At 33.5% G+C, this 14978-nt stretch overlaps 1 protein-coding gene across 1 annotated transcript in view; it reads right to left on the reverse strand.

Moving 5' to 3' along the window:
* The window catches only part of HERC2 (E3 ubiquitin-protein ligase HERC2), a 645607-nt gene that overhangs the window by 422108 nt on the left and 208521 nt on the right, over positions 1 to 14978 (reverse strand). Inside the window, exon 29 of the mRNA XM_089238586.1 lies at positions 12637 to 12832. Coding sequence (XP_089094712.1) covers positions 12637 to 12832 — 196 coding nt within the window. The remainder of the gene's footprint in view (positions 1 to 12636; positions 12833 to 14978) is intronic.

The raw sequence follows: 14978 nt of genomic DNA on the forward strand, positions 1-14978 counted from the left end.
GACTGCTCATTGCTAATCTACGAATTCATCGTTATTGAACGGACCCGAAAGACCTGTTGCTGACTACCCATCTTCACAGACTGGACCCCACTAACTCATCGTTGCCGATCGCTCATCTCTGTCAAACGGACACTACGGACTCGTAACTACTTGTCAAGAGGATTGATTGTATGTGGACTTACCCCAACCCCCTTAGAATGCCCAGATTCGTGAAAAAAGGTGATTAACTTTTCAGTTTAGAATTCTTTGTTGTTAGAAAACCTAGTAAATTATTTGTTCATTATCAATGTGTCTTCAACTGGTCACTTGCAGCGATGCATACAAAAACCCTTAATGCAATGAATACGTATGTTGCACCCTGTTTAGTGCACCTATTTTTGCACCCCACTAAGAAACCACATAACATTTGACTTTATAGTTAACGTTTTCATAGAAATTTTTTTTTGCAAGAGCTTATACTGTTCGGAATTGCCCCAAACGACACCTCGTGGCAATTTCTCAATCTAATCTCACAATTTACAGAGCAACCAAACGTTCTTCCCACTTAATAAATAGCTAAAGAAACATAGAATCTAATGATACCAAGCTCACTACTCTAAACACGAACATATTTTACTTATCTTTTATACAAATTAACACCAATTTACTAACAAAAGTTATGAAAAAAATGTTTTTTACACACCACACACAATAATACAACTAGAAAGACATGGCCTGCTGAATGAGTTTATGGTGGATGCAGTCAGGCTGGAACACTAATCAGACCCCTTTAGAATCAAACAATGACCAAGAACAACGGTGTTCGGAATTCCATGCTGTTCGGCATAACCCAGCTCTCCCCTAAGTTATCCATGACACATTTAGAGATCCTTTGAGTGACATGTGGCACAGATTTAGAGCACTTAAGCGGCACCCAGTGCAGTTCTACATCACTCAAGTTAGCCGCGGCCCACTCCCAGATTACTTAAGTGATATGTGGCATAATTATGGATCACTTGAGTGATGCATGACACACAGAGCACTTAAGCGGCCCAGACTCATTTCCAGATCACTTGGATTCGCAAAACATTTAAAGACTACTAAAGTGATTCTGTGGGGGACTTCTCAATAGGGAGAATATTAGTTCAGGTGCCCATAAACTAGCGAAAAGTTTTTCTCGTTTTTGCTACACAGAGTATGATGCAATTAAAACTCATTTATATTTTCATGAAGAATGGTTGATGACGTAAGCATAATCCAACCCCTCTCTCCCTTCTCATCAAAAGTCAGCAAATCAGGAACCCCCCATCGATGCTGGCATAATACTTGAATGGCCCCCTAACGTGTATTGATATAGACATACTTGTTTATTTTATGGTCGGTTCTAGACCGAACAATACCTACCCAACCCACTGTCTAAATCGTTTCTGCACCGACCATATTATTATGATGTTCAGGTAAAAATATCATCTTGTTGCACAGAACGACTTGGGGGGGGGGGGGAATGATATTTTTCCAAGGGATGAGACGTTTAATCACCGGGACCGGCTGTTTTTTTAGTTGAGCACCAGCCCAGTTGAAAAGAAACGAGACAGAACACCCCCTCCACCACACAATAATACTAAATCATTACAGCATCACATCATTCACCCACAATTTGCTGCAATTAGCGATTTTAAAGGCCCATAAATTATTTGACATGTTATTTTATGTAACAAAAAGGTGCATTAATACAAAACTGGCATTTTTTGTCACCCCCCCCCCCCCAGAGCTGGTACCCAGTGTCGGCCGCACCCACTACACCCGCCTTCCTACACCAGTGGTCTGGGCAGGCATCATGTTGAACCAGGGTTGGCAGGTTTTTGACACATGGCAGTTTTTGACTGTTTAAACTGTCACGTCAATAACCCTCTGCCAAAAACCTTTGTCAAATTGACCTTCCTGTGAAAAACCTCAAATACTGCTTTTCGATATAAAAATTCCCATTGGTAATACACACGTTAATTGCATGTAATGTTTAAAGTGACCATGTGATACAAATAATACATATTTAATACGATTCTAAAATAATTTTCTACTCTACAGAATTATTTTGGACAAAATATGTTTTTTTTCTTATAAAATATACAATTTGAATAAAGCATAGCATAAACACCGAAGGGAAAACTATGGAATGATTTGAGAGAGAGAGAGAGAGTCATTCTCTGATTTAAGATGATTCTTGAACTTCCCCAAAATTTCTTGAACTGCTTATATATGTGCATTGATATAAACCATCTGATTTACTCTTTTTACAACAGATAAATGTTTAAAACCGTTTATTACATCATGTATGTAATGTTGATTTCTGTTATTATTAAATTATCTGGATAATCACTGAGATACTCTTATTGTGCATAACATTGAAATATATCTAGTGATCAAAATACTAAATTGTAGAACTAAAATGTCATTTAATTTGGCAACGCTAGCTTGTACATGAAGCTTAAGAAACTCCTGTAACTTATCCTTAGTCAAACTTAGTTATTCTCACTTCTGCACTATGATATGGTATATTTACTAGCGTTTATAATGCAATGGTTTTCTAATTGAAGCTGTATTTGATTTTAAGTGTGCAAAACAAATGCTTTGGGTATCAAGTCCTGTTGGCTCTGCTTTGGTTGAAAATACTCTTTAAAACTCTGTGAATTTATACACCAGAGCTCTGAGAAATTTTTAGATGAAAATAAATGAGTTTAATTAGTGTATTAACAGATTCTGTGTGAGAATTTTTACATGTAATAAAATTTTGGGCAGATCAGAAAATTTAAAATATCAAAATAGATTCTCAGTAATTATAATTTTTTTTTTTTTTTTTAAATAACATACAAACATATATACAAGCATATACAGAAACACATTCAACATACACTTTTGACCTCAAGGGACATGCCTGTCCTTCCAGTAGGTCTACAGGGTTTCTCCGTAGATTATTTTTCTTAGCAACAGCCTATTATGGTTTAGGTCGGTTTATAATTGTTCAATATACAGTTTTTTTTGTATTTATGTTACAAAGAAATTTTACATACAGATGGATTGTATCATGTGGTTGTATTATTGTTGTAATATAGATTCTAGACTGGTATTCATAGAAAACGTGAATATATTGTTATTAGATCTTATGTAATTATTTGTATAATTGATTGTATGGTATAGATTCATTATTTTTGGAGTGGTGTATCTATAACTCTTTTGAAATAACGTTTTATTTGTTTTTGGCACTTTATATATGTTATTTAATCTAGATGACATTCTATTTTGTTTCATTTCTAACCAATTATTGTTTAAGAATGAAAATTTTATTAGTCTATAAACATAGTTTTGTCTTATAGTTAGCTTATGGCATTCTGTTTTGTTGGTGTTTATTGTGGTGCTTGTTATTTGGGATCTTATCTTGTTATATATATTATCTAGTTTTTGTATATCTATTTGATATGCACCTCCCCAAGCAGTGATTCCATATGTTACTGTTGAATATATCCAAGCATAAAATAAATCTTTTAGAAAGTTATTGTCTATTGTGTCTCTTAGTCTATAAAGAATTGCTGCATATATTCTTAATTTTTTTATTATTTTTTCACACTGTAATTTCCATTTTAAATCATCTTGTATTATTATTCCTAGGTAGTTGTATTCATGTACTCTTTCAATTTCTTGACAGTTACATTGTAATATATGTTGACACGGACAATGATCATGAATTTTTATACTTAAATTTGCCAAACTATTTATGTTTCTCGTTTTTAAGCATATGTATTTAGTTTTCTGTATGTTTAGTTTTAGTTTATTTTTCTTGAGCCAGTTACTGATTTTTTATAGGTCCTCTTCAACTTTTTTTATTAAATTTGTAATTTCAGTGTCTTCAACATACAGTACTGTATCGTCTGCGAATGAGATTAATTTACCATTTATGTTGAGTTTGAATATATCATTTATGTAAATGAGAAACAATATCGGGCCAAGCACAGATCCCTGGGGGACACCTTTTTTTACTTCTATGAATGTACTCATTTCTTCACCTATTTTAACTGATTGTTTCCTATCAGAATAGTATGATTTAAACCAGCTCAATATGTTTCCACGTATACCAGCTGTTGACAATTTTCCTGTGAGTATCTCTAAATCTACGTAGTCAAAGGCTCTTTTTAAATCCAGAAATATCGTTATAGAAAATTTATTGCAGTTGAACCCGGTATTTAAATAATTGCACAGCTCTAAGATGGCCATTTCTGTATTCTTACTTTTCTGAAACCCATATTGGTTAGGAGCTAAATAATGCTGATAATTAAGAAAATCTACGAGCTGTTTTTTTATGCACTTTTCTATTACTTTTGAAAATATTGGAAGAATTGATATGGGTCTATAGTTTAGTAAGTTATTTGTCTCTCCTGATTTATAAATGGGGTGTACTATGCCATACTTTAAATCACTATAAAAGACTCCTTCCGTTATAGATGAGTTAATTAGGTTTTTTATTACATCCACGTGATAATGGGCAATTATTTTCATCATCTTAGGGGTTATTTGGTCAATTCCACTTGCTTTATTAGTCTTCAATTCTGACATAACCTTATCAATATCATAATCGTTAATTTCAAAGAAGTACATAGAATTGTTAGAATTAGTCATTGTTTGGTCATCTTCACAATTACAGACTGTGTTTAATTCTATTTCTTCCAAGTTTCTTGTAACAAAGTCTTCGTTAAATTTCTTCGCTAAAACGTTATGGTTATCACAGATAGGGAGTATATTTTGCTTTGCACTTTTATTAAGTATATTCTGATTTATACATTTCCATTGCATTTTTTTGTTATTCTCGCATTTTGTAAAAGTATCTCTGATATATTCCTGTTTTATTTTTCTAATATACTTTTTCAGTTCCTTATTGTATTCTTTGTAGTCTTGCTCATATGACATAATATTTGGGTACTTTTTGTATTTTTTGTATAATTTTTCCTTATAATTTATTTCATTTATTATTTCTTTTGTGATCCAGTTTTTTTTACTTTTTTTGGGTTTCATTTCGACTTGTTTCGTCCATAAATTAGAGTTTGATTGTATGATATCCACGAATCGTTTGTATTTATTTTGTATGCATCTTTCTTCTATGACACTAACGAAATTTATATTTTCAATGAATTTTTCAAATTTATCATAATTTATTATTTTTATATGTTTGTTTTTTTCATTTTCTTCTATTTTCTTTTGTAAAAAGTTTATGTATCCTAATACTGGATAGTGATCTGTTATCTGAGTTTTATACACTGTGAATTTTTCTATTGAATTTATTTTTGATCTATAGAATACATGGTCTAAACATGTTTTATTATTATTTGTTTCTCTTGTTATATTTTTGTGAAGGGGGACCAGTCCATTTATTGCCATTATGTTAAGATATTGAGAAGTTTCGTTATCATCTCCATGTAAATTTATATTAATATCACCCACTATTAAAGTATTTTGCTTCAATTTCTGTAAATTTTGTTCTAATTCATCATTAAATTGTGAGATGGAGAAAGAATGCGAACGGTATAAGAGTAATAAATCAATGTCATAATCAGGGAGGTATATACATAATTCTCCAGCAGTTAAAAATTTAACATTTTTCTTTTGTATTGATTTGATATTTTTATTTATATACATTATTACTCCCCCGGCTCTATTGTATGTTCTACTGTTTATATAGCAATAGTAATCTATTATTCCCTCAAGATTGTCAATATAGTAATTAAATAATTCTTCACTTTCAATCCATATTTCACTTAGGCATATGATATCTATTAATTCATTTAAAGTTCTAAGAAATACCACCAGACTGTCAAAATTTGCTCTTATACTTTGGATATTCAATGTAAGAAACGTCAATGTTGAGTTTGGTTCACTGGGGCAGTTCATAAATTTTTTTGCTTCACTAATGTCCTCCAGAGGTCATTGGTCCTGCATCTCGAGAATGTTCTCTGTGATCATTTGTACTGTGGCTTGATTCTAACTTTTGCAAATGTTCTTGGTTTGTTATCCTGATTACTCTTGAAGTTTCATCCCTCCGGAGAAATATTTTCCCTTCTTTCGCCCACGCGAACTTGAAATCCAGTTTATTTTTCGTTTGTCTAGCCAGGTGAAATAACTTCTTGTTTTCAATGGTTAGATGTTCGTTCACATATATTCGGACATCTTGAAAGATCGGGTTTATTTTATCTGCTGTAAGGGGATTTTGTCGCTTAGCCTTTTGAATCCAGATGTTTTTTGATGTTTCACTATTGAATCTTACTATGATTGGTTTGGGTATATTGTCATTTCTTGTTGGGACTCTGTGAGCACATTCAATTTTTTCAGGTATTTGTAGTTGTGTTTTTACTGCTTGAATTATTTCTTGTATATTCTCATTTGGGCTTTCTGGTATTCCATTTATCTCAATGTTATTTCGTCTCATTTTGGTTTCTAACTCATTCATATGATATTTCAAATTTCCTATTTCTGCTTTCATGTTTTTATTTTCCATCTTGAATTCTTGATTTTCTCTACTTATTTGTTGAACCATTTCTTTCAAGTTTTCTACCTGCTTTGAAAAATCTTCCATGCATTTTGAGTTGTATTCTATAGACTTTATAACCTCCTTCATTTCATTTTCCATTGCTTCTTGTTTATGTATGATTTTTTCTGAGACTTGTTGGATGGTTTCCTTTACTCCCAGTTTGAAATCACCTATGATTTTTTCTATCCTGTGAAAATTGTCTTGCTGTGTATCATTCACCGCTGTGGCTCCTTCATCTTGTTCATTTTCACAGATTTTACATGTGAATTTGCTTCTTTTGTCTTTTGCCATCCTTCTAAATGCAGATTCGTTGTATCCAGCACAAACGGGGTGTATATATTGTTTACACACTGTACACAAGAAAAATTCGTTCACGTCTATCACTTTATCGTTACACTTCTTACATCGTGATCCATCCATCTCTGATTGTTTTCCCCAATGTAGAAATCGTATATTCTAAATTCTTAGTTTAAAATTGTTTTCATAGATGGCGACTCCGATTCCTTATTTCTTTGTTGTCTAGATATGTCGCTGTACTTTATTCATTTATTTATTCTGAATATAAAACCCTTTAATCTACATAAAAGTAAGTGTTTTTTTATTTAGCATATCTATCAGGTTAAAAAACTATTTGACAACATTGACAATAAGTTTTTTACTGTTTTAATACTTACTTATAGTTTCTGAAGTCTAAAACCCTACTCTGTGATGCCCCTATCATACATATTTTGAATAAGCAGCTCTATTCCACTTAGCAAATAGAACACGGGTAATTAGTAGCTTAGATAAAATGAACCACAAAACCATATTTTATATGTTCTGGACTCTTTTATGTTGAAAAATTCAAAATTGCAAACTATAATTAATATTTTATTTTAATTATTGTAATAAATTAGTGTTTATAAATAAAACATTGTAATAAATTAGTGTTCATAAATAAAACATTGTAATAAATTAGTGTTTATAAATAAAACATTGTAATATACAAAAAAGTAAGTTTTTCATTATGTTATATATCTGTTGTGTTCAAAACATTATCAAAAAGCATTCATTTAAGTTTAAACCAGTTTTTGACAGTTTAAACCTGTTTTTGACGCTTGTCATGTCAAAAACCTAACCATGTGTTGAACGGCCACATACCCCTCCATGTGTTTGGCAGAGGGTCCTGACTGCTAGGAGGTATAGAAGAGGGGGGGGGGGAGATCCACATCGGGCTCCCCTGATCAACAATTATCTGACTCTATAGAACATGTCTGAGATGCTCTTGGGAGGGCAATTGCATCTTGCCATCCCCTTTTGAGAACCTGAAAAATGTGTTGCTGTGGGAGTGGGTACGGATTGCCATAGGGACTCCTCAACTGCCTTGTGTCTAGTATGCCGTCGCACTGCGCGACCTGTCTGACTGAGAGGGGTATTATTATCCGAGATATTGGTGATTAGGTGCCTGAGTATATCCCTCTGTTAGGCAGAGCTCTTACAATGAGAAATGAATTTCTTGAAGAGTCTATGAAGTCCACTGGAGTCACTTCCTAACTGTTACAAAAATGTATATCTAGCTCTAATCCTTTTTTCTGCTTTTCAGTTAGCTGACTGACCATAAAGTTAATGATTTTAGCATGGTTGATGACCTCCAGAAAGATCCTATCTGGCTCAATCTCAGTTCAAAAAGTAACTTTAAAAACTTCTTATCCAAAAGATGATGACATTTAGATCCCTTCAGAGTGTGCCAATGTGGAACCTGTTCAACTCCCAGAATAACAGGAAATAGATTGTATACACCATGTATTTTTGGAATATGTTAGGTGAGTGCAATAAAAATGTTTTTCAGTTGCAGCGAACTCACTTCTCAAATACTGGATCAATTAACACCAAAAAAATGTTGCAGCATTGAATGAGATCTGTGATTCACAATGTGGGGGTCCATGCTCAACAAAAGAGCAATGATTTTTAAAGGGGTGGGGGATTCGATTTTTTTAGGAGGGGAAAATTTTATTCTTAATGGGAGCAATTTGAGAATGGATAATTTTCTTAATTTGTAATAGGTAATAAAGAGAATGTTTTATTACATTTCTTTTCATCAAATTTTTTTTATATGTTTATGCATTTCAGTTTTTTATAATGTGTTTTGATACTTCATTTGCTGTTTTTGTTATCATTTCAAATAATTAATTTATTATTTTTTTTGTCCTTACTTCAACTGTCCTTTCATTCTTTTATTTTTCTCTTCCATGGATGCCATGTTCTTTGGAAGCTTTAGACCAGGGGTCTTCAACGCATGGACTGCATGCCACGTGGCACGGACATAGCCAGAAATTTCGTTCGGGGGGGGGGGGGGGAACCAAAGTGATACAAGAATAGATTTGGCCATCGTTTCCCCTTTTTTTGTCATTTTCTCACATTGCAGGAGGACCAGACCCCTAAGTCCCCCCGCTATGCCCTTGCCACATGGGGCCCTATAAAGTTTTTTTTTTCAGTGACCCCGCCAATGAAAAAGCTTACATAGCTACAGAATTTACAGAAATGATGGGGGGGGGGGGAACCTCAATGAAAAAATAATTTTAGGCTAAATGAGACATGATTTCATAATTATTGAAAGAAATGATTTTATAATTATTGAAAGAAATGATTTTATAATTATTGAAAGAAATGATTTTATAATTATTGAAAGAAATGATTTTATAATTATTGAAAGAAATGATTCTATAATTATTGAAAGAAATGATTCTATAATTATTGAAAGAAATGATTCTATAATTATTGAAAGAAATGATTCTATAATTATTGAAAGAAATGATTCTATAATTATTGAAGGAAATAATTCTATAATTATTGAAGGAAAGTATTTCACAATTCATCAGAATTGGTGAACAAAAGTATTTCACAATTCATCAGAATTGGTGAACAAAAGTATTTCGCAATTCATCAGAATTGGTGAACAAAAGTATTTCGCAATTCATCAGAATTGGTGAACAAAAGTATTTCGCAATTCATCAGAATTGGTGAAAAAACAATTGCAGAATTAATGGGAATTCATCAACACATAATGAAAAAATTATCTCTGAATAAATAAAATTCTCCAATAGTGAATGAGTTTTCAACCTTCAAAAGGTATTTTAAGTTCACAAAAATCAATTGAAACTGCATTTAAAGTATTCTCTTTTAATTTTTTGTTAATTAATGATCATCTTGGGATAAGGAGGGCAGCGAGGGCCCTGTATCCTCCTCAGCACGTTTCTTAAAGGGGGCAACAGGATTTTACAAGATGCTTTGGTGGGGCATAGTGAAAAAAGGTTGGGAACCACTCGATTAGATCCTTTTACAGCAAGTGGGAAAATCATGTAAGTTTTGCCTTTGATAATATTGTTGATATACTTGTTCCAATTTGGTATGTTTCCTCAGGTGTGTTTCATCATTATTTATACAAATACAAATACAAATACGACGCCACAACAGGCAAATTGCCCAACGAGGTGGCTGACTTAAGAAATTTAAAAAGAAAAAACAATTTAAAAAGAAATTTTTATTTACTCTAAAATACTAAGATAGTACTAAAATATTGTATTATACAATACAATTTCTTCAACAATGTACCAAGATTAATACTAAAAAAAGCAACAAGCATATAAGCTGCAAAAAATGCAGATCGTAAATATTTTTCAATTGTCATGGGCTGTGTCACGAACATATTAAATATAAAAATTAAAAACATGTACTCGATTAAACACTAAAGATACACTAACGTAGTGCTGCAATATAAATTTCGTTTCTTAGAATTTTGAAATGTATTAAAGATAGTTATTCAAACATAATTAAAGAAACATCTTAAAAAGATATTCAATTGTGATTTGCACTGAGATTAAATGAAATCTACAATCAAATATTTCACAAAAATAAAAGAAAAGGTTATGGGAATATGCCACTTATCGAAATACCACACACACACACAAAAATAAATTGGACTTGCCAAAGTACTACTCATCTCCACTGGCTCTTTTGCGACCAAGGGACAGCCAACAGGCATTGAATACTGTACTACATTTTCAATATTTTATAGGGGTTCCCTGCTTAAAATTATGAGCAACCCAGGGAACTATGTAAAACGTGAACACTACATGCAAAATGGCCGAAAAGAAAGTGAGAGTAAGTAAGAGATGCTTCTACGTTATGAAAAAAAGCTCTGTGATTGTTTAATTAAACAGTGGGAATGAAATGATATCTTCACTTATGTTTCAATGTGTGGGCGCCAATTCAGTAGAAACTGAGAGTTGAAATCAAGGGCAATAATGTAAGACTTAATAAATTACAGTAAAAATGTGTGTGTATATATATATATATATATATGATTCTCTGATTAAAATGAGAATTCTGCATGTGAAATTTCAGAAGTTAAAATATCTTGATGGGGAAAATGGCATTAATGGCACAATTATTCTTTGCATTTTTAAGTTATGAACATAAAAATTCTCTCATAAATTGACATTGTAAATATTGAAACTATAATTGTTTTTTGATGGAAAAAATTCATGTCAAATAGGCATTCAAAAAGGAAATAAAAATTTTTCAAAAATTGTGTTATGATCTATCATCAACAATATGTTTTATCAACACTCTCCACTTTGAAAAATTAAAAATGAATTCAAATGTAATGTATTGTTAGACTCCCGGCACAAAAGTCCACTTGTGATTCAATCTGGTCAGTGCTCTGAGTGAAATATTTTATCCATCAGAATATATGCATAAATATTTACCTTTTGTTCTTTTGGAGGTTGATCACAATTGTCGTGCGATCGACGATTGTGACAGACTCACCTCAATTATTTTGTTGCCATTTTACAGTGCCAATTGTTTCAATTTGGAATATGTAAATTTTGGTAATATTTCACCTGCAACACATTTTTATCCTGAGACATAAGGTACATGTAATCCGATTATGCCGTGAAAAATTCTGGTTCCTTAGCATATAAATACTTGTTTCAAGTAAATTGCCACCTCCTCATTCTAATTGATACTAATATGAAGTGAATTACAAATTAATCGTGATGAGGTACTTTTACCCACTAGAACTTTTCAAAATAATGTTTGTTTGAGCTCTATTACAGATCAAGTGGGGCGATCTTGTTGAGGATAATAAGGTCCTATGCCTATGGCGGTTGTGTTACTGATTTCAAATACATTCAAAGTTGACGCGATGTCGGGTCATGATGGTGATCAAGAGCATCTGGGGATGTCTGGATATTGGGCGATCCTCTACGACAAATCACTAGACTTGGAGGTTACATAGTTTGCCAAAACTGTCATTGGATAGCCACTCTGGGAACTTAGTTGTTTCATCTATGATGTAGATTTGCATCTATAACAGACGAACCAATTCCTGAGAAAAGTCTATGATTTTCTGTCATCAAAGAGAGGACTGAAATTGTTAAGTAATATAATTGAAAACTGCAGATTGTTGGTGAGATCAGAAAATTTTCTTGTAATAAGAACTTGATTCATAAAATGTTTATACTGCAAAAATGATTCATATTTACAAGCGAACTGGCAAACTTAATTGTCAGTGTTAATAGTGGAAAAAATAATTATTGTGGAAATGGCTTTATTTTCATTTTGCAGTCTTGCAATCTGATTTGATATGAATTCAGGCATTACAACAAAAAATTGTTGCACAAATATAAATAATTTTGGATAGTTACAAGAACACATAACAGATGAAAATTTTTAGTTCTATCTTAAAATATTTTGTATGGCATAACAATATAGCTAAATAGTTTTCTCTCCCTTTATTTCATAAAGAAGCTTACAATGTATTAAATAATAATAGATTGTAAAAAGAAATACAGTAAACTCTCAATAATCCAGCCATGTGCTAGTTCAGCCCATCCAGTATTCCAACAATTTTAGACAAGGTTTTTCCGAACATAGAAAAGGAAAACATGTCACTGCATGCCTGTGCACAGAAGGTTATATCATTTAAATGGGCTTTATCAATTAACTTCCAGTAATCCAGCATACACTAGTCTGATATATGCAGAATTAACAAGAGTGTACTGTAGATGAAAGATGTTCAATCTCAAAATTTTAAACCTTACCCCTTGATACACGTCTGCTCCAAATCAATTTTTTTGCAATACTTTGCCATTTGGAATTGGTTCCTGAAAATTTTATGTTCCAAAATACTTCCATCTGTTTATTTCTTGAAGATTGCATCTCATAAAATAGGAATTTACAGCGTTCAAGAGCAGGACTGCATACTTCTTTGTATGAAATTCCTCGATCTTGCCTTGCCTAAATAGAGTTTTTAAAAAAAGGATTAAAATTTATATGATATTCCAGACATTCTAAAAAGAAATAAACCATATTAATCCCATATCGTGACTTATATCTTTTTTGCAAATTTTCATGTCCACTTTATGGATCATTCCACGACCACTCACTCGGTAACCAACCATAAATTACCATAAGGCAATATGCTGGATTATTGTTGTTGTCATACAAACAAATAAAACTTGCACATAGACTTCACACATGAAAAAACCTTCTGTGAGATGCAAGTGATAGAACAAAATGTTAAAAAACCTAAAATTATATGGTAGGCAATTTCTTGATTAAAATTTTCTTATCTCTCTCATCACATTTTTCACTGTTGAAGATGTGACTTATTTGAGGCCCTAAACAAGTTTAGTAATTTCCCTCCTGCACTCAGAAACTTGAAACATCATAATTTTGGGTTCCTATGTATTGTTTTGCTCATTGTGTAGTAGTTTTTTCATGCATGCAGTTTGTATACTTCATACAAACACACAATATATTACTAAGTCAATACTTGTTATGTAATATTGAAAAATTATACAAATTAAAAAAAAAAGATTGTGGGGCTTACACTAATGTGGGCCTCTACATTAACTTTTGTTCCAGAAAACACAATCTCAAAGTTGTAAACTATGAATATTATCATCTAACATCAACAAATTCTTCATCCACGACCTTTCAGGAGCAATTGATAAAACATGCATACTGATATGGTTTTCCTAGATTTCTCTAAAGCCTTTGATAAAGTTCCCCATGATAAACTGCTCCTTTCAAGCGATTTAACGCTCATTATTCGGCAAAGTTTCTACACCAACATTCGTAGTTCGGCGGACATGCGCCTTTTACTCCCGGAATGAAAATTTTTTTCACGAAAAATCGGGATTTAACACAATGACAATCGACTACATTAATTTCTGCTGCTTCGAGTGACGACTTTTTTTTTTTAAACGGAAACACTCGAATTTGCACTTTAAAGCTGAAAGGCATTGCAAGCCATCTTCAGCCAGCTTTCCATCGCGAAACCCCGATCAGAGGCCGATAGTTTAAGTAAAGTGGAATAAAACACGCTCTTCTCTCTCGTAAAGAAACGTTTCGTGGCTAGCAGGAACAAAATTTTTTTGGCGTCCTTTCCGAAATTCCGGGCATACTGAAGCAAAATTCGCTATTTGGCGCAGAAAAATGCGAAAATACGCTATTGGAGCAGGATGGCGCAAGATATTAGTTTTGGCGCAGTGCGGCGCAATTGGCGCAGAGTTCCCACCCCTGAATGTAGTATAAGGGAAGTAGTATATCCAACACTATAAGGGAAATGGGAGACTTCAGTGACATCACGAGCTTCGCGCGGAGGCCTTCTGCTATAGAAGGTATTGCTCCGGCCCAACGGTTGGGAAACAGAGTATCTAGACCACAGAAGCCTGTGAAAGAAACCGTAGCCTCCACAAGCGTGGAGCTCGCAGGACTCAAGCCCAGGAACCAGTTCTGTCTGAATGCATGGGCCCACCCGTGTATAGTCCGGGGGCCTCAAGAGAAGAGGGGCCTCAAAAAAACAAGAGGTAGTTGTATTTTTCGGGGATTTTTCATGTAAAGAATCAGAAAAATCACTTAGCTCTCGGGGCTCATGATTCTCTTAAAACGGCCCTGCCAGGAACCCAGAAGAGTTCTTAAATTTTTTGTTTACTAGACCGTGAAAAATCTGGTCTCGGACCCATGCCTAATTTTAAAAATCATTGTACCAAATTTCATAGGCATCTATGCACAGTGAGGAAGTGCCGTCTTGATGCATGGGCCAACCCAGGCCCATCACGGAGGCCTTGAATGACGAGCGGCGGGGGGGGGGGGGGGGGGGATAAAAAATGAGATATGGTTAAAATTTGCAAGATAAAGCATGTGAATTGGTAAGTAGGCATTTGCAGTCTGGATAGAGGGCTGAGCAGAATCAATTTCCCCGGGGGCCCATTATGCTTTTAAGACGGCCTCGACTCCAGGCCATCTCTGGGCCGTTTTTCCAGGAGAGAGAATGTGTAGCCCTGACTTTCGCAAATTTTCAAAATCACTTTATTCGGTAAAAAAAAACATATTTTTTACGAAAAAGTGAAGAGTGGGGGGGGGGGGGGGGAGTTAG

The sequence above is a fragment of the Pholcus phalangioides genome, unplaced genomic scaffold, assembly GCF_987345545.1.
Source record: "Pholcus phalangioides strain wild (caught in Gottingen) unplaced genomic scaffold, Ppha-v1.0 ptg000011l_1, whole genome shotgun sequence".
NCBI classification, from domain to species: Eukaryota; Metazoa; Arthropoda; class Arachnida; order Araneae; family Pholcidae; genus Pholcus; species Pholcus phalangioides.